The 26,569-nt window shown below is 44.7% G+C and overlaps 1 protein-coding gene across 2 annotated transcripts in view; it reads left to right on the forward strand.

Moving 5' to 3' along the window:
- Window positions 1-26,569, forward strand: part of OTUD5 (OTU deubiquitinase 5) — a 559,146-nt gene that overhangs the window by 327,391 nt on the left and 205,186 nt on the right. For both annotated transcript variants that reach the window (XM_085629705.1, XM_085629706.1), the window contains exon 5: window positions 23,373-23,521. In XM_085629705.1, the coding sequence (XP_085485831.1) occupies window positions 23,373-23,521 (149 nt within the window). The remainder of the gene's footprint in view (window positions 1-23,372; window positions 23,522-26,569) is intronic.

The following is a 26,569-nucleotide window of genomic DNA, read 5'->3' on the forward strand; positions in this document are numbered from 1 at the left end:
ACCGTTACCCACTCCAGTGGGGGGAAGCATTACATTTTTTCCGGCAGAGTGGAGAAAAATTACTCAAGACAAGTGGGTCCTGAATATTGTTTGCAATGGATACAGTCTTCGGTTTATCAGCCCGCCTCCAGCGATTCTGCCGGTAAGCTCTCAGTTTCAGCTGCGAGAGCTCCAGGCGGAGGCAGACATCTTGTTGAGAAAAAAGGCGGTAGAAGAGGTACCTCTGTCTCAAAGGGGAAGAGGTCTGTACTCTCGGTTCTTCCTTGTTCGCAAGATGGACAAGCACGAGTTCAGGCCCATTCTGGATTTGCGACAGGCAAACAAATGGATTCGCAGAGAGAAGTTTCGCATGCTATCATTGCATCAGATTTACCCTCAGCTGCAACTGGGAGACTGGCTCTGTGCCATAGATCTACAGGATGCGTACTTCCATGTGCCCATTGCACGGAAGCACAGGAAGTTCCTGCGATTCCAAGTCGGCGCCAATCACTATCAATACACAGTACTGCCATTCGGGCTAAAGTCTGCGCCCTGGACCTTCTCGAAGTGCATGGCGGTGGTGGCGGCGGCACACCTGCGGAGGAACAAGGTGTTTGTCTACCCGTACCTGGACGATTGGTTGATCAAGGCCTCATCCTTCTCGGAAGCGCAAGAACACTTCCGGTGGACGTGCGTTCTCTTGCACAAGCTGGGGTTACACGTCAACCTGTCCAAATCGGTCCCGACTCCGGTCCAGTGCATACAGTACTTGGGAGCCTCCATCGATACGCGGTCAGCAAGCGTGTCTCCTTCGGAGGAGAGACGGTTATCACTCCTTCGGAAGGCTCAGGACCTCAGGACTGCTCCATCGATGACAGTGAGGAAGGTGTCTTCACTGCTGGGATCGATGGCCTCCTGTATCTTCCTCACGCCTCACGCACGGCTGCACATGAGACCACTGCAGGGGTGCTTGGAGGATCAGTGGGATCAGAAGACAGGTTCTTGGGACGACAAGATACGGCTGTCTCTGCATGCTCTTCAGTCTCTGAAGTGGTGGTGTTTGGCGGAGAACCTCCTCAGGGGGGTTCCCTTCCACAAGGACATTCCCACGAAGAGTGTCGTGACGGATGCGTCTCTCCAAGGCTGGGGAGCGCATTCCGGGGAATTGCAGATTCAAGGAAAGTGGTCCCCGTTGGAGTCGACATACCACATCATCAATTTCCTGGAACTCAGAGCTGTCTTCCTGGCGTTGAAGGTCTTCCTTCCGTCCTTCCAGACCAACTCGCTGCTGATACAGACTGACAATACAACCACTATGTATTACCTCAACAAGCAGGGGGGGTCGAGATCGCGCACTCTGTCGCAGGAGGCGCAGTCGATCTGGCATTGGCTTCTGGCCCGAGGACTGACGATTACGGCCACGCATCTGCCAGGGGTGCAGAATGTTCAGGCGGACGCACTGAGCAGACGGATTCAGGAAAACCACGAATGGGTCATAAACGACGAAGTACTAGGAGAAGTCTTCGCAAGGTGGGGGACTCCAGACGTAGATCTGTTCGCCACCGCCGAAAACAGCAAATGCAGAGGCTTCGCATCAAGGTACTACCAGCGGGGGATGCTGGGGAATACGCTATGGATCGACTGGTCGAACAGCTTTCTGTACGCTTTTCCACCCATTCCCCTGATTCCGGCGGTGCTCATCAAACTGTCCCAGTCAGGGGCTCGGATGATCCTGATTGCTCCGGAATGGCCCAGACAGTGGTGGTTCACGGACCTACTTCACCGGTCGCTCCTTCCTCACATACGACTGCCGTGCATGCCGGACCTTCTCACGAAGTTCAGGGAGCAGATGGTGCACCCCAACCTCTCGTCTTTGAGTTTGGCGGCATGGCTCCTGAGATAGTGCAATATGGCCATTTGAATCTACCAGAAGATTGTATGGACATACTGAAGGAGTCTAAACGGCCTTCCACTAGGACGTCCTATGCCTACAAGTGGAAGAGGTTCTGTATCTGGTGCAAGTCCAAGAGCTTTGACCCTACGACATGTAAGGAAGATGTCATCCTTCCATATCTTTAACATTTGGCGCAGTCCGGCCTTAATTTCCATTCCATTAAGGTTCATCTTGCTGCTTTGACTGCTTACAGGAAATGCCCTTCACAGACTTCCTTCTTTCAGATCCCTGTGGTCAAGGATTTTTTGGAAGGCTTGAAGAAAGTGTTTCCTCCTGTCAGACTTCCCTCGCCTTCCTGGGACTTGAATGTGGTGCTGTCCAGACTGATGAAGGAGCCTTTTGAACCCATTCACAAGGCTTCGTTGCAGCACCTATCCTGGAAGGCGGCGTTCCTAGTGGCCATTACATCGGCCCGCAGGGTGAGTGAACTTCAGGCATTATGTTGTCAAGAACCTTGTACTGTATTTCACGCTGCTAAGGTTGTTATGCGTACTCACCCTAAATTTCTTCCTAGGGTTATATCTGATTTTCATGTCAACCAGACCATAACTTTACCTACGTTCTTTCAGAATCCCTCTTCGCCAGCGGAAAGGTCTCTCCATTCCCTGGATGTTCGGAGGGTGTTGAAATTTTATCTTGATAAGACCAAGGATATTCGTCGGTCAGACCAATTGTTTATTAATTATGGCTCAGTCAGGACCGGTCTCGCGACCTCTAAGCAGTCCATCTCTCGGTGGAATGTGTCCTGCATACAATTGTGTTATCAAAAGGCTAATAAGACCTTAGGGGGTAAACCTAAGGCTCATTCCACCAGGGGCAAAGCTGCCACGACTTCTTTGCTGCGTAATGTTCCGATTGCAGAAATCTGCAAGGCGGCCACTTGGAAGTCGGTCCATACCTTTGCTGCGCATTACTGTCTGGACTCGGATGCCAGGGCAGATGCTCAGGTTGGGCAGGCTTCGCTGCGAAATCTGTTCGTACAGTAGTGGTATTGTTTTGTATCTTCTCCACCGCCGTTTTTGTGTGGGGATGGGCTTTCCATTCTATTCACTAGATTATGACTATACACAGAGATCCCCTACTACAGAAGGAGTAGTTTCTTTTCTGTAACTCCAGTTCTGTAGTAGGGGTATCTCTGTGATAGTCATAAGCGCCCGCCCTCCTCCCCGGTGGAGAGATTATTATTCATGTAAGGAATGCTACAGGTCTGGCGTGCTACGCCTTTAAAAAGAACTGAAAGTAAAAGGGACCTGCTGTGCATTCTGGGATACTGGGAAAGTTCTGGAAAGTTTTCTTAGAGGCACAGTATCCTGTTCTGAGCCACATAATGGCGGCCTATGGGGCTTGGCTGTCCATTCCTTCCTCTCTATCATTCCAGAGGCTGTTGCTGGTAGAGGCAGGGTTTTTTCCCTTGTGGAGAAAAGCTGGACAGGCAGTGCTGTTTGTGGATGTTGGTGGAATTTTCTAGTTGAAGTACTGGACAGTGTAGCCTGTGGGTATAGGCTGCATTATCTGTCTTTAAATTAAATTCTCTCTTAAAGGTGGATGCAGGTCTGCATGATTTGACACCTTAAGAGATTATTTTTTATTGCTCCGGGGTCCCCGCACATGGGCGGGACTATTAACTAGATTATGACTATCACAGAGATACCCCTACTACAGAACTGGAGTTACAGAAAATAAACTACTCCTTCTCTTCCAGGGGTATCCTCGTCAAAGTCATAAGCAACCCTCTCGCCTCCCCGGGCAAAGGATAGTTATCTTTTGAAGATGTTGTTAATTCTTTGTGCCATGGCTTTTTCAGTCTCCGCAAAGGACAACTGACCTAACTGTCACCCCTGAGGCATGATGGGAAGTTGAGGGTCAGGTGTGCCTTAAAGGCACGGTGTCAGTTTATTGCTATGCAGCTACAAGTTAGCTTTTCAGTCTTTTTAGACTGGGTGTTTGCAATGCAGCCTGGGAGCTTCCTATGCTTTCAGTGATTTATGAGGATTTCTACTGTGTGCTGAGCATTAAAACAGTTTCTAAAACAAGTTTTGCTATTGTTTTCTCCTGTTTCTAATGAATGTTTTTCGTGTATGGTAGAGAATCCTTATGGCATGATTCAGCTCTGGTGTTTAGTAGGCATCAGTTGCTTGTTTTTATTTATTAATTTATAGATAGATATTTTTTTATTTATATATATATATATATATATATATATATATATATATATATCATATTTCCGGGGTCCCGCGCATGGGCGGGAATATTCTAATGCTTATGACTTTGATGAGGATACCCATGGAAGAGAACTAGGATTACAGGTAAGTAACTAATCCTTCTGTAGGCAGAGAGAAGGGGTATATGAGAGAAGGAAGTTCCGAAATGGATCAAAACAGAAAGCACGGGTCAGCAAAATTACAGATGGAGAGGGTCCAATATTTACCCAACTTGAAATTCCAGGGGGAGAGGGACGCGTAATGGCAGGATGGCCAAGGCGGGTAATGGGAGGGGAGGCGCGAGTCCAAGGGAGCCGGTGCTGGGCGCGAAGGAAGAGTCTGGAATTGAGCAGGCAGTAAAGCAGAATTAATGATGGTAACGTATGGGTAACGGTCGGTAAGGTCCGTATAAAACGAACGAGTGAGTCAACCTTACTTGTAGAAGTGTCCCAGGTGGAGCGGGGAAGGAAACACAATTCCGGATCGGTGGTGAAGAGTAAATCAATCCAACTACTAGGGGTTAACCTCCTTGGAGATTGGAGATCGGTACAACGTCCGATGCAGCCGCATTTGGGACGCCGGCAGTCCGAGAAGTAACCCGGAAGTGTAGCACGTGACCTGCCGGTCACGAGGGGAAAAACAACTAGAGCGGGGAGAGAGAAATGAGGTAGAGGTGCCCCGGGGGGGCTCGTGAAAGGGACAGAAGGAGAATTCCGAATGAAACGGGGATAGGGGTAAAGAAATCGAAAGGACCAGGGAGAGGGAAGTGGCGTAGAGTGGTACATGAGTTACTCAACGGGCCTTAGAGACCAATAAGACGCTCCACAGGCGGAGAAGTCAAGTATCCAAGGGTCAGGGTAACAGAAAACAAAGTACAGTATAATTCAAAATCACTAATAGTCCTGCTCTAGTTCCACACAACAGGGACACCACCAGACAGCCCCCAATAGACAGCATCACAGACCAGCAAACCACCACAGACCAAGAGATTAACCCACCACCCCTTGCCTTGGCTATTGATATACACCAGCAGCCATCTTTGGAGCAGTTCCCCTCTGTTGTAAATGATCTTAACCCCACTCCAGTTGACAACAATTCGGAGATATCACCCATCTTCAACCTCTCCAAACATACATTGTCCTCAGATGAGATTTCACTCCTTAGCAAGGGTTTGTCCTTTGTCCCCACGGAACACTGTAATTTCTTCAAACTTCAAGAAGACCTACTCCTCTTTTTCAGACGCATCCGCCTCAAACATTTCTTTTCTGATAAAACAGATGACAGTGCTCCAGTGGTTAGACCATTCCACCCTGCTTCGACGTTCCTTCCTCCCACATCTATGATGCCACCTGAAATTCTTGCGTTGGAGAGATTAGTCCTACATGAGGTGAAGACACTACAGTCTCGCTCAGTGTTAGTCCCCTACAATCTATCCCTCAATGAAAAACAGGCCCTGGATAATCTACAAGACAACAAACAGATTGTCATAAAACCCGCAGACAAAGGCGGAGGAATAGTTATCATGGACAAGGATAATTATGACCAAGAGATCCTACGCCAAATACATAACCCTTCCCACTATCAACCCCTACCCGGAGACCCCCTTCCTGAAATCAAAAAACAGATACAGTCCATCACCAAGCAAGCCTTGGACTCTGCGATCTCCAAAAAAGATTACACCTTTCTTAATAATCCACATCCACGCACCCCAGTCATCTACATACTACCCAAAGTTCACAAAAACGTTACCAATCCCCCTGGACGTCCTATAGTCTCAGGGTGCGGATCCATTTTGGAACCATTGGGAAAATATATTGACTCCTTTCTCAAAGAATTTGTCCAAACCACTGATACTTTTTTAAGAGACAGTACCCACCTCATAAATATCATTGAGGACGCTCCCTTCGACCAACAATGATCTCATGGTTGGTTTAGATATCGAAGCATTATATACCAACATCCCCCACGTTGATGGTCTCTCTGTTATCACACAACTCCTTGACTTACGTCCTAGACCATTTCGTATCCCCACTAAATTCATCACTGACCTACTACATATTGCACTCACAGGCAACTACTTCATGTATAAGGAAACATTCTATCTACAGACCAAGGGCGTAGCCATGGGTGCTTGCTTTGCTCCCAACTTTGCCATCCTCTATGTTCACCACCTTGAATCCACCTTATTCCTATCCATACACAATCAATTTCTCAATCAAATCAATCTCTGGCGTAGTTATATCGACGACATCCTGTTACTTTGGCACGGTGCACAGGATGATCTCACGGCATTTATAAATTGGCTCAACAACTGCCAAAAACATCTGAAATTCACTTCGGATATCCGCCCTAATGACTTACCATTTCTTGATCTCACTTTACATACAGAAGATGAGATTATTGGCACTGCCCTTTACCGAAAACCCACCAAACGTAACACTCTTCTGATGTATTCCAGCTACCACCCCAGGGCCCTTAGGGATGGCCTACCTTATGGCCAGTTTCTCAGCATCCGGAGAAATTGCAAATGGCGCAAGGACTATTTCAAAGAGGCTGCCATCCTCTCTAAAACCCTGATTAGCAGAGGTTAACCCAAACGCATTGTTACTCGTGCATCTAAAAGGGTTTGGTATTGCCACAGGGAGGTTCTACTCTCCCCTTCCCCATGACGCACCAACTCGCGCATCCCCTTTGTGTCCACATACAGTGCATCCAGCAATCTGGTTAGTGGGATAATCAAGTGGGATAATCAAAAGAAACTGGCCCCTTCTTAGATTCCTTGCACCCTTCAAAGAACCCCCTTCTGTTCTCCTTTAAAAGGGGTAACAACCTCACGGACAAACTAGTTCATGCCATCACGTGGCCACAAATTGACAAGAAAAATCAAACAGTCACCTCACTCTGGGGACCCCTTTTCAATCCCTATGTAAAAATCAGTCAAACGGGGAGTTCCAATTACAGCCCATCCTCCTCCCCTCTGTTAAAGGAATCTATTCAAGAATTTTTTTTTGTTCCCCAAAAAAGCCCCAAGCTTGAATTCAGATAGATTCTGGATCCAAGCACGCCAACAAATGGGTCTAATTGCAGACGATCACAATGTTGGATGGCACCAGATGCATGCCTGGCTCATGAAGGGAGTATGGATGTACTCTGTGGACTTACAAGATGCATACTTCCATATTTCATTGGCGAGGAACCACAGGTAGTCCCTGAGATTCACAGTAGACAATTCTCATTATCGGGACACAGTCTGTACCTTCAGCTGAAATATGCATCTCCAAACATTTTGCAATGTGTTTCGGTGGTGGCAGCTCATCGCCTCAGAAAAAAGATCTGGACCTACCTCGATGAGGGAGTTCTGTCATTTGAAACCCAAACTATTCATACTGGCAAGAAATGTATCCTTTCAGGCTTTGCATCTCCCAGGCCTTCAGACTGTCAGGCAAACCTACTGAGTATATACTTCATAGAAAATCACAAAATTGTTTTCAAATGACATTTAGTTATTTCAAATGGATTTATAAGCTGCTGGCCAAAATGCAAATAGCCTAAACTTCAGCTAAGAGAACCAGGATTGATGTTCATACCCTTGCGATGAATTGATCTAATTTCTTATTACCTTTCCAATTATCCTGTTAGTCCTAATGAAAATAATCTCCCAGTGTGACAGTGATGCTCATCGCCCACCGGACTGACCGAGACAATGGTGGTTTCTGGAACTTCTACACTTCTCTCCGAGACGTCACTGGAAGCTGCTGTACAACTGAGCAGGTTGCTCAGATTGCAAGGGGAACTAAATCAATCCAACATGGCACATTTCCGTTTGCTTTTGTGTGCCCTAAAATTGGGCATTATAGCCATCTGAACTTAGTCTATTAATATATGAACATTCTCAAAGAATTTAAATACTATCTGTCAGAAAAACAGGTCTTCAAATGGAAAAGATTTGTGATTTTGCACCTTCAAAATAATCATGACCCAATATCGTAACAGGATGTAGTTAGTCATTCCTTGCCCCCCTTGCTTCACAAAGTAGAAACTTCAGTTTCCATATATAAAGGTTTACTTGGTGTCCATTGCGTCATACACAAAATGGAACTCAAAGATCCTCCATCACAATTCTTGTGATCAGACATTTCGATAGACTGCAGCCCTTCCCCGTGAGGTTTTGATTTGGTTCTTTCTAAATTGATGGCTTTCCTTTTGAGTCCATACATGTGGCCTTATTGCAGCGCCTTTCTTGGAAGGTAGCTTTCTTGGTGGTGATTACATCAGCCAGGCGTGTTGGTGACCTTCAAGCTCTTTCTGCAATGGAAGGTTGCACATTATTTAGTTGCGTCAAAGTGATTTTAAGGTCACACTTTTCTTTCCTCCCAAAGGCTGCATCTGAATTTCACTTTCACCAAACAGTCTGTGTTGCCGGTTCCCTCCCGCTGTCTGTGTTGCCGGTTGTCTGTGTTGCCTGCTCCCTCCCGCTGTCTGTGTTGCCTGCTCCCTCCCGCTGTCTGCGTTGCCTGTTCCTTCCCGCCCTTCCAGTGTGTCCATTGTGCGTTCTCCCTCCAGTCCTCCCAATGTCAGTGTTGCTTCTTTCCTCCCTCCTGGGTCCGCGTTGCCTGTTCCTACCTACTGTCCTCGTGTCAGTGTTGCCTGTTAGGGTGTCCGTGTTGCCTGCTTTCTTCAGCCCTCCCGATGTCACTGTTGCTTGCTCATATCAGCCCTTTGTGTCCATGTTGGCTGCTGGCTGCATCATAGTGCTTTTTTTCTATCTTGGCTGTGCTGCCCAGCCACCCTGCTGTGCAACCTGGCTAGAGTGCATTGTGAAAGCCATTAGCTCTTGTATATGCAAGACCTATTGGCATTGCTAATACTCATTTAAGAAGCCAGCTCTAAATTACCTCCGCTTGGTCTTTCAGTGAGAGGTCTGCATCGATGGCCAGATTTTATGTCCAGACAGGAGGCTAGCATTTTGCATAATACTTTAATTCGCCACCTCTGAGCAGCAACCATTAAAGGCTTAAAGAACTCAAATACATCACAGTAACAAAAAAAATGTTCAGTCCCATAAATAGCATGTGACCTCCATCTTCCTCCTCTTTTGTTTGCTGCTTCTGAGCAGATAAGTATATGCATGTTATTGGATAGATGTGTATTTTATATTCATGTGTCTGAGTTTTGGAGACTGTTGGATACACAATTTATAGTGTATGTTTGGGCTACAATTGGTTGAAAATGTTGTGATTTTTAGACAAGTATGAGCAGGGAAACGTTTTGTTTGGTATGATGAGAATTATACGTTCAACATAAGTAGGATTGATTAGGTAATCGCTACTATAGTTTAGAATACAGAATGGTATCTTTAAAACAAGTGTTTATGGGCTTCAGACGCGTTATTGCAAATGTGGTAGCGCGTGTGGATTAATCAGTTGGATCATCACGCGACATACCAGATATTTACGATGTCAAAGCACGAGCTAGTACAGCATAGAGGAAACAGTTGTTTTTATTCAAACTTGTAGCCTCTTGCGCGATGGAAGAAGCACGCATGTAGCCTCGCACACGAAGGGAGGCGTGTGCGCTTGTGAAAGGCATTCATGGAAATGTGAGTTGTGTGACAGTCGCACAACTCTCATTGTGAGTGGATTACATTTGTACCGTTTTCAGAGGGAGATTGAGCTTCCTCTGAACAATTTGAATAGTTTCTTGAGCTGATTGTTCTGAGAAGACATTACCATAGTAGCAGAGGTAGTGTTTGTGTGCTTCATATGTGGAGAGACCGTTATTTGAACAGCAAGGGGATCGTTCACAGGTTTAGACAGTCTAAAAACATTTTAATTGAATAAGAAGTTTAAAATGGTTGAGAGAGCCAAATAAAGATGAGCAGGAGAGAATTTAGATTTTTCACAGCCTGGTGGGCAGAAAATCTGGATTTTATTAAGGACACAAAGGCCAAGATTATGCAAATCTCCTTTATTGCCACAACTCAGCAGTAACAATGAATAGAATATAGAACTTTAAACAACATTCCATATAGTATATAGAGCATGAGCACACATCAGTCTTCCTTCTTTGTCTTAGTCCAATGCTGCGAAGAATAAAGATATCTTGAAAATGACGTGAAGAACTTTCTTTAAACAGGAGTAATGCATAGGCGAATTATTCGGTAAGAAAAAGACACAATGGGTCAAAATGAATAAACCCTGGGAGGGTCAAGAAGTGGTGGGATAATCTTGGCCTCCGTGTCCTTAATAAAATCCAGATTTTCTGCCCACCAGGCTGTGAAAAATCTAAATTTTATGGCACGACACGGAGGCCAACACTATACAAGTTTAAAGTGAATTAAGCACATTGTCAATCACATTATTGATTGGCCTAAAGTAACATTTTTTAAACATACTTTCATTCGACCAATCAGCGGCTCTAAGAATATCTTGCAGTCCACCTCCTAACATAAAAGCTTTAGAAGCTGAAGCGCCTCTGAGGGAATGTGCGCCGAAGATAGACATCAACACCACTCTCTCTCATCACTTCTTTCACCCATCTTGCAAGCGTGGGAGATGAAACAGATGTGGGAATCTGTGAGAGATCAATAATTGGGTTCCTTCCAATACCTCTCAAGGAGGCAGTTCTCTTTTCATACTCTTTCAAGCATTTGACAACGCACAAAGTTTCATTCGAAGAGAAGAAAGGGTAGAAAATCGAAGATTACATAGTTTGTCCTTTTTCTAAGATAAAAACAGACTCCCTCAGGTTGGTAAGCTCTGCTACAAACATCCAAGGCCTTGACATCAGAGGTTCGTCTAAAAGAAACTAGGTAAAGCAATACTGTAAGTTTATAAAAGATATGTTTAAGAGAAAGTTCGACATTGTCCCCCCCAAGAGGATATAACTTGTAAAACATTTCTTACGTCCCATAAGGCGGTATATTTAGGGGTTGGAGGATTAAGAACCCGCATGCTTCTCGTAATTTTCTTAGTTAAAAGGTTTTGTCCCACCGATACGCCATCAACTAAGCAATGGCCTGCAGCAATTGCAGATCTATAGACATTAACTGACCTGTAAGATAGGCCAGAAGAAAATAGTTCCGATAGAAAATGAACTACGTGAACTAAATCAGTTGAAATTGTATCCTAGTATTGTTGAATACACCAGCGAACCCATTTGTTCCACGCCAGTCAATATGCCTTTCTTGTTCTAGATGCCTAAGACTCAGATATGAGTTGGAAAGCATCCTGCGAAAGGCCTGGGTTTCTCCATTGACGCCTGAAATCCTCCATGCCGTCAAAGTCAAGAGACCCTGGTCTATGAGAGGGTGAGAATTGCCCTCTGGGCCCCGAAGAATTTCCCTGAAAGGTGGTATTAGGATCGGGAAGTCCACAGTCATCTCTAAAATGAGTGGGAACCACGCTTGCGACCTCCAAAGAGGGGTTATCACCGTCATGTTCTGTAAGTAACGACGGGCATGTAGGAGAAGACGAGGAAGCATGACAAACGGCGGGAAGGCATTTGGCTTTAAGCCCTGCCAGTTCTGGAGGAACGCGTTACAACAAACAATTGATGGAAGGAATGCTGACAATGCAGACATTCTCCCCCAGTCAAGAGATCTGGGTTAAATCCATCATTCTTTTGCCCACTACACCACCCCAGTTTAGACATGGCCATGTGCAAATCAGTCTTGACCCTGTGCCTCATGGGGAACAGTCCAGCCCGAACTGCCAAGCCATGTCTTCCCTGGACCGCAATCAAGCATCCTAGGACCGATTTCTGGCTATCAGCCGTCATCAGCCAGGATAGCTTGACTCCAGTGGCGTAGTGAGCACGGGTCCCACGTCTGGAAATACCCATCCCACTTAGGGTGAAAAGCGTTACAACAAACAATTGATGGACGGAATGCTGACAATGCAGACATTCTCCCCCAGTCAAGAGATCTGGGTTAAATCCATCGTTCTTTTGCCCACTACACCACCCCAGTTTAGACATGGCCATATGCAAATCAATCTTGACCCTGTGCCTCATGCGAACAGTCCAGCCCGAACTGCCAAGCCATGTCTTCCCTGGACCGGAATCAAGCATCCTAGGACCGGTTTCTGGCTATCAGCCGTCATCAGCCAGGATAGCTTGACTCCAGTGGCGTAGTGAGCACGGGTCCCACGTCTGGGAATACCCATCCCACTTAGGGTGAAAAGCGTTACAACAAACAATTGATGGACGGAATGCTGACAATGCAGACATTCTCCCCCAGTCAAGAGATCTGGGTTAAATCCATTGTTCTTTTGCCCACTACACCACCCCAGTTTAGACATGGCCATATGCAAATCAATCTTGACCCTGTGCCTCATGGGAACAGTCCAGCCCGAACTGCCAAGCCATGTCTTCCCTGGACCAGAATCAAGCATCCTAGGACCGGTTTCTGGCTATCAGCCGTCATCAGCCAGGATAGCTTGACTCCAGTGGCGTAGTGAGCACGGGTCCCACGTCTGGGAATACCCATCCCACTTAGGGCGAAATGCGTTACAACAAACAATTGATGGACGGAATGCTGACAATGCAGACATTCTCCCCCAGTCAAGAGATCTGGGTTAAATCCATCGTTCTTTTGCCCACTACACCACCCTAGTTTAGACATGGCCATATGCAAATCAGTCTTGACCCTGTGCCTCATGGGAACAGTCCAGCCCGAACTGCCAAGCCATGTCTTCCCTGGACCGGAATCAAGCATCCTAGGACCGGTTTCTGGCTATCAGCCGTCATCAGCCAGGATAGCTTGACTCCAGTGGCGTAGTGAGCACGAGTCCCACGTCTGGAATGTATGACATTGTTCTGCATTCTGTCCATCAATTGTTGTTTTTGCATTAGTCACCCCGAGTGGGAAGGGTATGCCCAGACGTGGGTCCCTTGCTCTCCATGCCACTGGAATCAAGCTATCCTGGCTGAAGAGGGGTGAAACCCCGAAACCGGTCCTAGGATGCTTGTTTCCAGTCCAGGGAGGACCTGGCTTGGCAGTTCGAGGTGGACTGTTCCCATGAGGCACAGGGTCAAGACTGATTTGCATATGGCTGGGTTCAAACTGGAAAGGCATGGTGAGCAAAAAAACGATGGATTTAGGCCCAGATCTCTGTACTGGGGTGAATGTATGACATTGTTCTGCATTCTGTCCATCAATTGTGGTTTTTGCATTAGTTCTGGAGGAAGGCATCCACCCCGGATGCCTGAGGGTCCGGTTTCCAACTGAAGAAGCTCTTTAGCTGTGTGTTCAGTCTGTCCGCAAAAAGATCTGTCCCAAACGGACCCCATCTGTCTTGGATTATCATAAATATTCTCTTGTTTCCAATTGCTGGAATCCTTGAAATTCCTTGAGAACCTATCCGCTACGCCGTTGTGCAAACCAGGAATATGCTCTGCTGTAACAGAGTCCCTTGTTCAAACAATAGCTCCAGAAACCTTTCGCTAATTCCGTAAGGCCCTTTGAGTGTGGTCCCCCCATCTTGTTGGCATATCTCACTGCAGAGACATTGTCCATGCGCAGCATTATGCAACATTTCAATGAATTCTGAGTGAAACTCTGAACTGCAAAAGAACCTGCTAGTAACTCCAAGCAGTTGATATGAAGTTCCTTCTCGAGTTGTGTCAAATGACCCCCTGTCGAAGAACTGCCACATGTGGCACCCCATCCCTCTAGGCTCGCGTCTGATTCTATTATCAAAATCTGGTGCTTCACCAAAGATGGCCCTGCCATTCCAGGCTTCTGCATTCTTCAGCCGCCAAGTCAGTTCCTTCTTTGAGTCTTGGTCTAGACAAGTCATGTGGGAGTAGGAGAGGTTGGTTCTGAGATCTTTCGCTTTCAGTCTCTGAAGGGCTCTGTAATGTAGGGGTCCTAGAAAAATTGCCTGGATGGTTGAAGAAAGCAAGCCCAGGATCCTGGTTAAGAATTTGAGTGGAACATTTTTTAAAGATAGTATCTTTCTGAGCTCTTTTCGAAGTTTCTTTATCTTTTCCCTTGGAAGTTTCAGTTCTGTACTCAATGTGTTGACCATGAAACCGAGAAATTGCGTTTCATGGGATGGAATTGTACATGATTTTTTTTAGTTTATTACGAAGCCTAAGTGTTGAAGTAGTTGGATAGTAAGATCTGTGTGAAGAGTTACCATCGATTTGGATTGACCCATTATGAGGATATCGTCTAGATAAATAATTAATCTTACACCCCTCTGCCTTAGCCATGCTACTACCGGTCGTAATACCTTGGTGAAACACCAAGGGGCTGAAGAAAGCCCGAAGGGGAGGGTGCAAAATTCCCAAAGTTTTCCTTCCCAATTGAATTGAAGGAACTTCCTGTGAGGTTGCCAAATTGGAATGGTCAGGTAAGCGTCCTTCAAGTCTAGACGAGTTAACCAGTCTCCCTTTCTCAGAACGTCCCTTAGGAGATGTATTCCCTCCATTTTTAAGTGGTGGTACGTTACCCATTCGTTTAAGCTTTTCAAATTTATCACAGGTCTCTGTCCTTTCTTTCTTTTCCACTAGGAAAATGTTGCTCACAATACCAATTTGTGAACTTTCCATTATTGCCCCTTTGGCTAAGAGGTCTTTTACTTCTTGAGAGACCAATTCTCTCTGTTCTTGAGAGAAATGTATTTCTCGAGGTCTTATTGTTTGAATGGGGGTATTGATGAATTCTATCTTGTAACCCTTGACTGTGTCTAGAACCCACGGGTCTTGTGTTATCATCGACTAATTCCCAGAGAAAAGGGCTAGTCTCCCTCCCACCTTTATAGGGGTATCTGAAGGGTCTTTCGAGGTTCTTACCTGTGGAGAAGCCTCGGTTTCTTCTCTCTCCCCGGAAAGGTCTTGTACGGTTTCTCTGTCTTTGCGGAAAGAAAGATTGGCCTCCATAAAAGGATGTCTGTTGGAATCTTGTGCCTCGTCCCAGAAAGGGTCTGGAAGAAATTGTCCGCGGCCGGGGAATCGACCCCGCATTCGCCAGGCCCTTCTAAAAATTTTATCCTGAAAAAATACTTTTTTAATCTCTCGTTGAGACTTTTGAATAGAGCTAAAGGCCCCCACATATTTGGCCATGTCGCGAATGAATTCTTCTCCAAAGAGGAGTCCTTTAGAAGAGGCTCCTCCTTCTTTATTCGCTAGTTCAATTAGTTTTGGGTCAATTTTCAAGAGGATACCTTTCCTTCGTTCATTTGAAATGGCAGTATTAGCGTTGCCAATCCAGCATATTGTCCTTTGAACCCATTGACGTAATTCTTTGGGGTCTATTGGTGTCCCTTCAACATATGCGTTTTCAGCCAGTTCAAAAAATTTTGTTATTGGGCCAATCGTGTCCCAAGAGTCTGTCTTGACAGGATTTTAGGGTCTTGTCAATCCCTTTCGTGGGGTCTTTTGCGCCCTTGGCTATAAAAACCACAACCTTAGGGTCAAGTCCAGGGGTCATAGCGATCTTATCTGGGAGTGATGGGCGCGGGCACTCAGACCTCAGTCTTGACCTTACTTCCTTAGGGATTTCTTTTCTGAGCAAGAAGGTAATGTATTCGGCGACATGTTGAGAAGGGAACCATTCTGGGGATAAGGGGTGTTTGATCAGTAGGGGGTCAAACATGTTCTCCCTGAAGGGATCAGTAATGCTCATTTTTGAGCCTGAGGCCTTGTTTGCCTCTTCAGAGCCTTCCGGTGTTTTATCACCTATGTTCTCATCCTCCGACTCAAATTCTGATGAGTAGGAGAGCTTTATCTCTGTTTCATCCTCCTCCTCGCTGTCAGTGCGTATGGGGGGTCCTTGACGCCCTTCTGTGAAGTCCGAGGCATCGTGCTTGTCACTGCCTGATAAGCGAGATTCCTGATTTTTTTCTTGTTTTCTTGCTCTTTTTTGCGGTATCAACAGGATTTTCTGTTGCGGCTCTTTTCTTTGGGGCCTTAACTGCCCTTTCCTTAGGAGGGTAAAAATGGGTAGAACTGGTGGAGGGCCATGCCCTTGACAGCATTTCACATTTTTTATTTATAGTCTCATTAAAGGAGTCCATGGCTTTACCTAGAACCAACGATTCCAGTTTACCTTCAAGGTTAGTATCTGGAACAAGGGACATTATGATCTATCTTTTATAATTTGTTTTTATTTTAAACTAAGATTTTAATTAGATGTCCCTAGTTTATTTATTAAAAGTTAAATCTATCTCTTTATATATATTTTCTTATTATTTTTAAAATTTGGGGTATTAATGGTAATTTTCTTCGTTGAATCGGTAAAAAAATATGTTCGAGGCTTGCTCCAGTCAACTGCCAAGTGTTGTGATGTAGTTAAAGCAACCACGCACGTCCCTTGCGTGCGTGGTTGCTGCTTACGGCCATTCCTTTAATCCTCCCCGCGGGAGCCAAATAAAGATGAGCAGGAGAGAATAAGGAAAATACTTTCTGAGGAATTAAAAGGCGATTCAAGAGTTTGTAAAGCAGGCTATGAGCAAGAGGAAAAATACAGATGAGGAAGAAATGAAAGACGTATAAAGCGCCAAAAATTCACCCAAAGGTATCATGGCGCTGGCTCCGCACAAAACGGATAAGAGTGAAAGAGACTGCTCAAAGATTGAACAGCCACGTCTTTAAAGCCTTTCTGAAAGACAGCAGTTGATTTTCTTTCTTAATCTCCACTGGCAATGTATTACAAAGTCTGGTCGTACTGACTCCCCTCTCAGCACACCTTTTGAAGCTGGGTACTACCAGGTTGTGGGAATGTGCTGAGCGGAGCTGGCGGGCAGGAACATAAGGCTGCAAGTTCTTTTTTTAAAAAAACACTGGCCCCGCATCGTGAGTGGCATTGAACGCATTACAGAGCGTCTGAAATTCTATCTGCCTTTTCACTGGCAGCCAGTGCAGCTTTTTGAGCACCGTGGAGACTGATTTGTGTTTTGGGATATTTAGCAATAGCTGCACTGTGGCGTTTTGCACAATCTGCAATTTGTTGAGGCAGTGTTTGCGGAGGTTCATAAAGTTCCTTGCAGTAGTCCGCTCTGGACAATACAAGCGCCGAGATCACTAATTTCTTCAATTCAACTGGAATGAGTAGCAGGATCCTTCTTGATATTTTGAAAGTATAGAAGGAGGCGGAAGTGAGCAGATTGACATGACCTTCGAAGGAAAGCATAGAGTCAAAAGTCACCCTCAAGGTCTTTACCTAACCTTTTGGATAGGGAAACGGATAGGGAAACGGACCAAACTCTGGGGGCCACAACACGGGGGCCCAGAAGTTAGTGTTTTTGCCCAGGAGTAGGATTTTGGTCTTGCTGGCATTTAGCTTCAGACAGGTTGTGGACATCCAGTCCCCCACCTGGTGAAGACATGTGTGGAACTGGGTCGCAGTTTCGTCTGGGGAGCCTGTCACTGAAACCACAATCTGGGTATCATCTGCATATGAAATAGCAGAGAAACCCAAAGATCCAATTAGTCTAGCCAGTGGGGCAACATAAATGTTAAAAAGGGTGGGGCTCAATGACGAGCCCTATGGCACCCCACATGGCAGCGTGAATTTCAGCGACTTGTCCTCTGCTAAAGCTACAAAGTGTTCCCGCCCTGACAGGAACGATTTTAGAAGAGCCAGCGCTTTACCTCCGATACCAATACCCTCCAGAACTTGCAATAGTTGCTGATGGTTAACCGTATAAAATGCTGCAGAGAGGTCAAGCAGCACAAGTGCTGTATTGCCTCCTGCATCAATGGTCTGCCTAATCATTTCAGAGGCAGATGATTAGTGAGAGGGGCCCAGGTGGATAAAGTCTTTAAAAGAAGAAACATTTAGAAGTTAGTGCTTCACAGAGTGGAGTTGAAAGCAGCTTGAAAAGAGATGGTACCCGGTGCGGTGCAAAGAGAGGTCTGTTTATCGCTGAGAATGAAGGAAACACCTCAGAAGATGTGAGCAATATTGATAACATGGACATAGAAGAATATATCCTTGATTTGGATTATAAGGATGGGTTGGAGGTTCAAAATGAGAATATTAGTAAAGTGAAAAATAAATTGTAGTTCATCCTTTTGGGGAACTACTTTTTAGTCCAAAAGAGAATAGGCATCCTAGAGGTAAGGATCGGTGGCCTTCGGACCACGTTTGGGATTACATAAAGGCAAGAATAAGGAAACAATTAGAAAAGGATGAGAGAATGCGTGAGGTCAATTGACGAAAAAGTGTGACACCAAATGTGGATCCAGAGCTATTAACATATCTGTTTAAGATGGGCAACGATTCTAGGAAGGGTCAGAAACGATCCCTAAAACAGTGTCAGGACATTTTAGGACCTTTGGCAAACATCTTTGATGCTGTGGAAGATGCTTATATCAAGAATTTAGATGTGGATATTTGTCTGTTGTGTGGATGGTGTCAGAGCTATTTGTTTTTTAGGAACTCAAATGCAGAAAGGTGGAAAACTGCTTATGCACATAAATCCAAAGCTAGGGGATTTAGCTAATAAAGAATCAAGTGAGGATGCCTGTGGTTTACTGTTTGGCGATAGGAGGGGTTAAGGCTTCAACAAATTACATACGTACATTCATTAGCCTGGTTAAGGTGCATTCTTCAATGAGGAGAGTATTCGCAAACAATAGTTTTTATGGACGGACTGGTAGTAGAGGGCAAACTACAGAGCCCAGTATCATAACCAAGGCTATGGTTGTTTTAGAGGACAAGGGGTTTCTCAACTCGTTCCGCAAAGAGGAAGGTCACAAGGTCATTCAAACAGGAAGAGGTCACATTACAGGACAAGGACGGAACCAGAGTGAGCATGAAGATTATTTCTCATTCTATCCCAACACGTATAGGAGGAAGATTAAGGATTTTCAGGGAAAAGTGGAAGACAATTACTCAAGATGTTTGGGTTCTAAGAACTATGAGGGTTATTCAATAGATTTCGATTCAAAGCCAGTTCAATGTTGGGAACCTCGCAAATTGGTTTGTCAAGAAGAACTAATGCAAACAGTACGAGACGTTATACAGATGTTGCAAAAAACGTAATTATCCAGGTGGATGAAAAAGAGAGTTTGTAAGTACTTTGTTCCTAGTGGGGGAAAAAGGACAAAGGGTGGAGACCAATAATAAACGTAAGAAGTTTGAAACAATATGTGACGTATCATCATTTCAAGATGGAAGGAATTTATCTTTTACGAGATTCTGCAAGAAAATGATTGGATGGTGAAAATGGATCTAAAAGATGCATATTTCACAATCCCACTAGGGAAGAAGAGTCAGAACTTTCTGCAGTTTTGATGAAGTGTCAACTATATCAGTTTCAGAGTTTACCTTTTTGCTATCATAGACCCCATGGTGTTTTACAAAGGTGATGAGACTGGTAGTTGGTTTTGTAAGAGAGAGAGGGGTAAGAACGATCATTTATCTTGCCGATGAGTCAGGAGATTGTGAAATTTGAAGAACAATTTGCTATGCTGAAAACTGTTGGAGAGTTTAGGTTTTGTGGTGAATATGGAGAAATCAATTTTGAAACCTGTGCAGAATCTTGAATTTTTAGTGTTTGTAATAGATACTGTGTCAAGTCCGTTATGTCTTCCGGAGAAGAAGGTGAAAAAGATAAAACAGGAAGTACAATCAATAATAAGAAAAGAAAGGGTGAAATTAAGGGATTTGGCACGCGTCATTGGTTTGCTTTTGTTAATCTATTCAAGCAATCTTTCCAGGGCAGTTGCATTACACGGCCTTACAACGTTTAAAAATTGCAGGCTTAGCGAAGGGTCTGTGGTAAGGAGACGAGACGTCAATTTCAGAGGAGGCAAGAGAGGAGTTGCCTTGGTGGAAAGAGAATTTGGAGGCCAGGGATGGCCAAGCAATTTTTAGGATACCTCCAGACTTTGTATTGGAAACAGATGCGAGCAATTCAGTTTGTTGAGCGATTGGTTTAGGTGTGGGGGCGGGGTCTTTGGACTTCGTTGGAGAAGGAGAAACATATAAATTGTTTGGAAATTAAAGCGGGGTTGTTCGTTTTGAAGAGTTTCAAAGCAGAATTACAAGAAGTGTGTACTGTTAGAGATGGACAATATAACTGCTGTGACATCCATAAACAGGCTGGGAGGAACAAGGGATTTGCGGATTTGGTGAAGGAAATATGGGAATTTTTTTAAGAACAAAAGATAGGGTTGAGAGCAGAGAATCTCCCGGAGAACAGAATGTTTTAGCAGATTGGAATTCGTGGTACATGGCAGATTACAGCAATTGCAAGCTGAAAGAAGTAGTATTTCGGAGAATATTGGAAGTAATGTGTCAGTTGGAAGTAGATTTGTTTGCTTCCAGGGTGACCTGCAAGTTAACAAGGTATGTGAGTTGGAGACCAGATCCAGGGGTGATGGCAGTGAACGCTTTTGTACAGAATTGGACGGGGTTGAAGGGGTATGCGTTTCCTCCATTTTCTATGATACGGAGGGTGCTAGTGCAGGTGAAGAGGCAGAAATGCCAAGTTGTTTTAGTTACTCCCTTTTGGAAGATGCAATAATGGTTTCCATCGGTGATGGCGTTGGCAGTGGAAGAACTTCTGTTGGCGGTGGCCTTCAAAGGTCTTCTGAAGAACGTGAAAGGGGGAGAGCATCTGTTGGTGGAATCGGGTTCTCTCAACCTTCTAGTATGGAAGATATTGGGTGTACAGGAAGACTCAAAAAAACTTTCAGGCACAGCTGCAGAATTTTAAAGAATCTTGGGCCCCGGGTGCAAGAAAGAAGTATAGAGGGTCATGGAAGGTGTGGTTTCGTTGGTGCATGGAAATGGGTTTGGATCCCTTGGACGCTGATGACTCATGTAGCAAATGTTTTTGCTGAGGTATTTGGGAAAGGAATGTCTTATAGAACAGTAGATTGTTACAGATCAGTAGTGTCTGAGGGACATTCTCTCATTTGGTGTAACAGTTAGGCGAAGCCTTTTAGTGTGTAGGGTGGTTAAAGGTATTCCATTGAGGAGGCCTCTGAATTCGAAGTATAAGACTTTATGGAATGTGGATTTTGTTTTAAAGTTCTTTGAAAGGTGGTCAAGCAAAAAATATTTAGGAGTGAGAATTTTCTTGGAAATTAGCTTCCTTTGTGTCTTATATCTTTTAGGAAAGTTTCAGATGTGAAGGCTCTAGAATTGTCGCATAGATATTATCAACTAAATGGAGTTGTTTTTGAAATATGTAGGAGAACTAAAACCATGTCTGGTTCTGTCTTCTATCCCAAATTTGATGAGTTACCAAAGTTGTGTGGTGCTTTGTCTTAAAGAATATGAAAATAGTTGTAGAAAAGAGCTGTAGCTGGTTGAAGAGGTGTTGATTTCGTAAGTAAAGCCTTATAAGGCAGTTTGTAGTGCAACAATTGCAAGATGGGTTAAATGTGCAATGAAAGGCGCAGGTGTGAATGTTTCTGTTTACAGCTCGTACAGCGAGAGGAGCAATGGCAAGTAGGATGTGTATGTTAAGTAGAACATTAGAAGATATTATGAAAGCGGCCGATTGGTTATCTGCTGAAACCTTCAGTAGTTTTATTTTAAGTCAATATATCATGTTTCGAAACGTTTTACAAAAGCTTTGCACATGCATAATGCTAACCTCCTGTCTTGACATAAAATTGCGATTCTATATGGTCTACTGTATAAAGAATCAATTTTATTTAAGACTAGCAGGCTAGCATTTGCCCTCCCTCCCACCCAGCCCTTTTGGGAGGTGTGAATTTTTGGATTTCAAAATTATACTATGTTATGATTAGGAGTTTTAAATTGAGATTTAGGCCAAAATGAGGAGAAATTACATGTTTGATTTTGTAGAGAATTAAGAGGATAGCTGGAAACCACAACAAAGAGGAAAAAAGAGCAAACAAAAAGAGGAGAAAGATTGAGGTCACATGCTATTTATGGGACTGAACATTCTTGTTGTTATTGTGCTGTGTATGAATTCTTTGAGCTTTTAATGGTTGCTGCTCAGAGGTGACGAATAAAAGTATTATGCATAATGATAGCCTCCTAGTCTTTAATAAAATCTCGATTTTTGTACATTAAATCTTTTAGAATTGCAATTTGGACCTTAGTTGTGGACCGGGTGTAGTACCCATTACAGCAAGCCATCTTGATGGAAAAGACACTTCCCTCTTGATGATGATCAGTGATAAATTAAACATTAAAACCTTTTCAGATTTTTACCAACTGATGGAGAGGCATTCAGTCAGGTATGACTTGTGGTCTGTTACGGTTGCAATGGGACAAAGATTAGCTACATATCATCTCTACATGTAAAACTGGATACCTGCTGGAGGCATGGCTTTCACAAGGTGTTTCATATGTACATTAAATAATAATGGCAACAGTGTATTGTGAGCTACTGCACCAGTTCCCTTGTTGGCCTATAGTAGTAAGGGGTAGGATGCCTAACATAGGATTTTAGTCCTATCAGCACTTTGCCAGAGAATCCTGTTTTGGGTAATTTATACTCCCGGATAGTAGTCTGGATTGTTGACAGACCTAACAATCTACCTGGACCAATGCTTTGCTTGCACTGCTAAATACCAGTCTACTAAGGGCTTTGAGCACCAAAAGCCCTCCAATTTAGTGCATTAACCAGGTCGGAAATAGATCTGGAAGATATCTGCATTTCTCGCAGATTGCAAAATCTGAGTGAAATACTAGTCTTCTAGAAATTGATGTAGGAAGGCATGCTTTTGAAGGATTTTCTAAATAGATTTTCTAATGCAGATTTCTTTCATGTAAGTACTACCCCATCCACTGCAGCATTAGAGGTGCATTCTTGCTGCACAGGGAAAACTAAAGTGGTTGTTATTGGTGACTGCGTGACAACAACTTCCATTGAATTTATTGAATTGACAACTATGGCCATCTCTGTCAGATAAGTGCCAGTTTCTCCAAGTACGAGTTAATTGGCGTTTCCTATTATATAATGTACGGTTCCCTTAAAAACAATATTCTATGACCAGATTTCCACCAAACACTGGTTTTACGTAATGGACTGGTATTTGTCATTATCTGTACTTGACCTAAAGTAGATGACTCAACACAATTCCTTTTCTAGCTTCCAGCCTTTGTTGACGTCGTATGCTATTTTAGGACTTAACAATTTGGGATTTAGGAGAAGTGACAATTCAAGTTGTCCAACTGTGAAGGTCTCTCTGAAAAAGAATAATTTTATTGAACTTAATACTCCCTGTTATGCCTTAATTCAGCTCCTGTTTTCAACACCCCATGGCTAATGCTTTGTCTGTACTTTTTTCTTTAACAGAACCAATCAACACTTTCCATGGTATTCAGAAGAATGAAGATGAGCCAATCAGGGTCAGCTACCACCGGAACATCCATTATAACTCGGTGGTAAACCCTAATAAAGCGACCATCGGAGTAGGGCTTGGCCTTCCCTCCTTCAAACCCGGGGTGAGTCTGCTGGGAACTGACCAGGAAGTTTCTGTTTTTTCATTCTCACATTCCTTTAACTGTATTTTGTATCTCCTAAGGAGAATGGTGAAGCAGGATAAAGTAGTTTTTAAGTACTGAATTAGACATATATATTCAGTATCCAACCTTTTTATTGCGCCCTTGCTGACGACTGAAATGTCACCACCTGCACTGCACCACATTACAAACACCATAAGAGATGGAGGTGATGCAATGTCACTGCGGGGTGACAGGGCATGGGGGTATGTCCCTTCTCCTCCACAAAGAATAAATGGTTGGGAACCACAGTAAAAACAAAAAAATGGATACAGGGAACACACCCTGTAAATAAATGACTAAATAAATAAAATAAGGCAGACAATGGAAACACACAAGCCTGCCCTGATGCAGCCCGCCTAAAAAAAACTGCACTTTCTGACAAAAAACATAGAAGATCAGCAACAGCAAAGAAAGGCCGGAGAGTGGAAGTGAGTCAGAAGGAAATATCGCTGTGGGACAAGCACTGATGTGAACTTAATGTCAGTGTGAGTCACACAAATTGAAATATGCTCAAATCTGTATATTCACACGTTCTTTGATTGTCTCTTCACATTAGTCGGGGCAAACGGTATGATTTTAAAGACTTAATTATTTGGTAAACCATTGTATACTTGGGTTCCTTTTTTAGCAGTAACCTGTGACTGCACGGCCTACCCCAAGTTCCAGTTGTATGTTATTTCACCATTTGCCAACTGCAAAAGTTCTAACACTCCTTTTGCAGCTTTGGCTGAGGCGTCCCTTACCGCCAACCCACCTAGCCCCCACAGGCAGCCTAGCACTTTCTCCGTAGAGTATGTGATGCCAACATCCCTGCAGCCAAGGTCAGTGTGCTGCCCCAGCTGTTTGCCTCTTCCCTCTGTTTGAACGCGTCTGCCAAACCTCTTTGGGGGGGCAGATTCCACTGATTCTTAATGGGCTGGCAAGCAATCATGTTGGACAAGTGGGTCCTACAGGTTGTCTGCAGGCGATACGCATTGCCCTTTTTCTATCCTCCTCCACACCTTCCACTGTCCCAGCACCGACTGGCAGAGGAGCATCTCTCCATTTTGCATTAGGAAGTGCAAGCCCTTTTAGCCAAACTGGCTGAGAGGGTGCAAGTGCCAGAAGTAGGACTTGTTTGTTGTTTCTTTTATTTTCTGATGCACAAGGACGGAGGTCTTCGTCCCCATCTTGATCTGTGCCATCTCAACGCCTTCTTCCCGAAGGAAAAATTCAAAATGCTCACACTGGCCCAAGTAGAGTCTGCCCTCGACCCTGCAGACTGGATCGTAGTGTTGGACCTTCAGGATGCCTATTCCCAACCTGCCGGCCTACAAGCGCTACCTGTGGTTTGTAATGGAAGAGAACAGTTTCATTTTGTGTGATGACTGGCTGTGGAAGGCAGACTCGCCCCAGGCAGTTGTCAACCATCTTCAGACTACAGCGGACTGCCTGTCATCTTTGGGGTTCCTGATCAATGTACTGAGCCGGACTTTTTTCAGACACTCCCCTTCATCTGAGCCATTCTGGCAAAGATTTGGGTTTGTGCCTTTCCCCTGAGAAAGAGTCCAGGATATTCAGATTGTGAACCTGATCTTTCAGTCTCTCTCCTGGATTTTTGTGAGGTTGACTCCAAGGCTGCTGGGACTGACTGCGTCCTGCTGGTTGAGCACACAGGTGTCATATAGGAGCTCTGCAGCGGGATCTGATGTCTCAGTGGGCCAAACATCAAGGGCACCATGTTCAGATTTCGGAGGAGACGGCAAAAGATCTCCAGTGGTGGTTATTGGGTCAGTGAAAGACCCCTCTCCCTTCCCCACCCAGAGCTGACAATGGTGACAGATGCATCACTTCTGGATAATGACTGCCACCTGGGGTGGAGTCCCAACCCCACATCAACATTCTGGAGTTGAGGGACATCTGCTTGATGTTGAAAGCCTTCCAACTGTCCATCAAGGGGAGGCTGATACAGGTGTTCACGGACAACACCACTGTCATGTGCACCTGCAACAAACAAGTTGGGGTGGAGTGATGAGCCCTGTGCCAGGAGACCTTGCACCTTTGTAAACAGCTGGAATACCAAGGACTTTTCCTTGTGGTTCACCACCTGGCAGGTTCAATAAATGCCAGGCTGGACTAGCTCAGTTGTCGACTTCTAGCCTATCACGAATAGCAGCTACACCCAGAGGTTGCGCAAGGTGTCTTCTGCAAATTTTGTGGCTTTGTGTGGCACACGTGAGATTGACTCGCTCCAGGCCAAGTTATTTGACGATGTGTTGTTTGCTCTGACTCTTGCCCCCGCTTGGCTTCCCTTTGGGTGATGTGAAGGGTTAATCTCTCAACCCTTTCGGCCTTTCTACGGTTACCAGATCAGCCCTTCTTTAAGTCACCAGTTGTGATTCAGGTTTTGAAAGGGCTACAAAAAAGTTTTCCCCTTTCTCCCTTTGTCTTGCCCCAGTAAATCTACTCCTGACTTCCCTGATATGCACTTCGTTTGAGCTGCTTCATAGCTGTCCTTTGCAGACCCTTACTAGCAAGACTGTTTCTCATTGCCATCACTTCGGAACCATGTGAGTGAGCTTCAGGCTCTGTGTTAATCCTCCATATACTACTTATTCCCAGACAAACTGGTTTTGCGGACATGGGCAGCCTTCTTGACGAAAGGTCTGATGCCATTCCAAGTCGGTTAAGCCATCGCCTTGCCAGCATTCTATGCTTTGTCTTGACCCCACTCTTTATTGCTTGCACCACAAGAGGGTGCTGAGCTTCTAGGTAGATCATACCTGAGAACCGGGTAGACTGTCAGCTGTTTGTGGGGTTCTCTTGAGCAAAAAATAGGCAAGACTGTGCTGGGGAAAAAACAAAAATTCCTGCTGGATGATGCTCTTTATTAAGATCTGCTCTGCATCGACGAAAAGCAGCCTCCGAAAGGTCTGCATGCTCATTCTTAATGACGAAACTTGCTACCTCTGCATTGGCACGTGGAGTTTGCACCCTAGAAATTTGCCA

Source organism: Triturus cristatus, chromosome 10 (genome assembly GCF_964204655.1).
Source record: "Triturus cristatus chromosome 10, aTriCri1.1, whole genome shotgun sequence".
Lineage (NCBI taxonomy): Eukaryota > Metazoa > Chordata > Amphibia > Caudata > Salamandridae > Triturus > Triturus cristatus.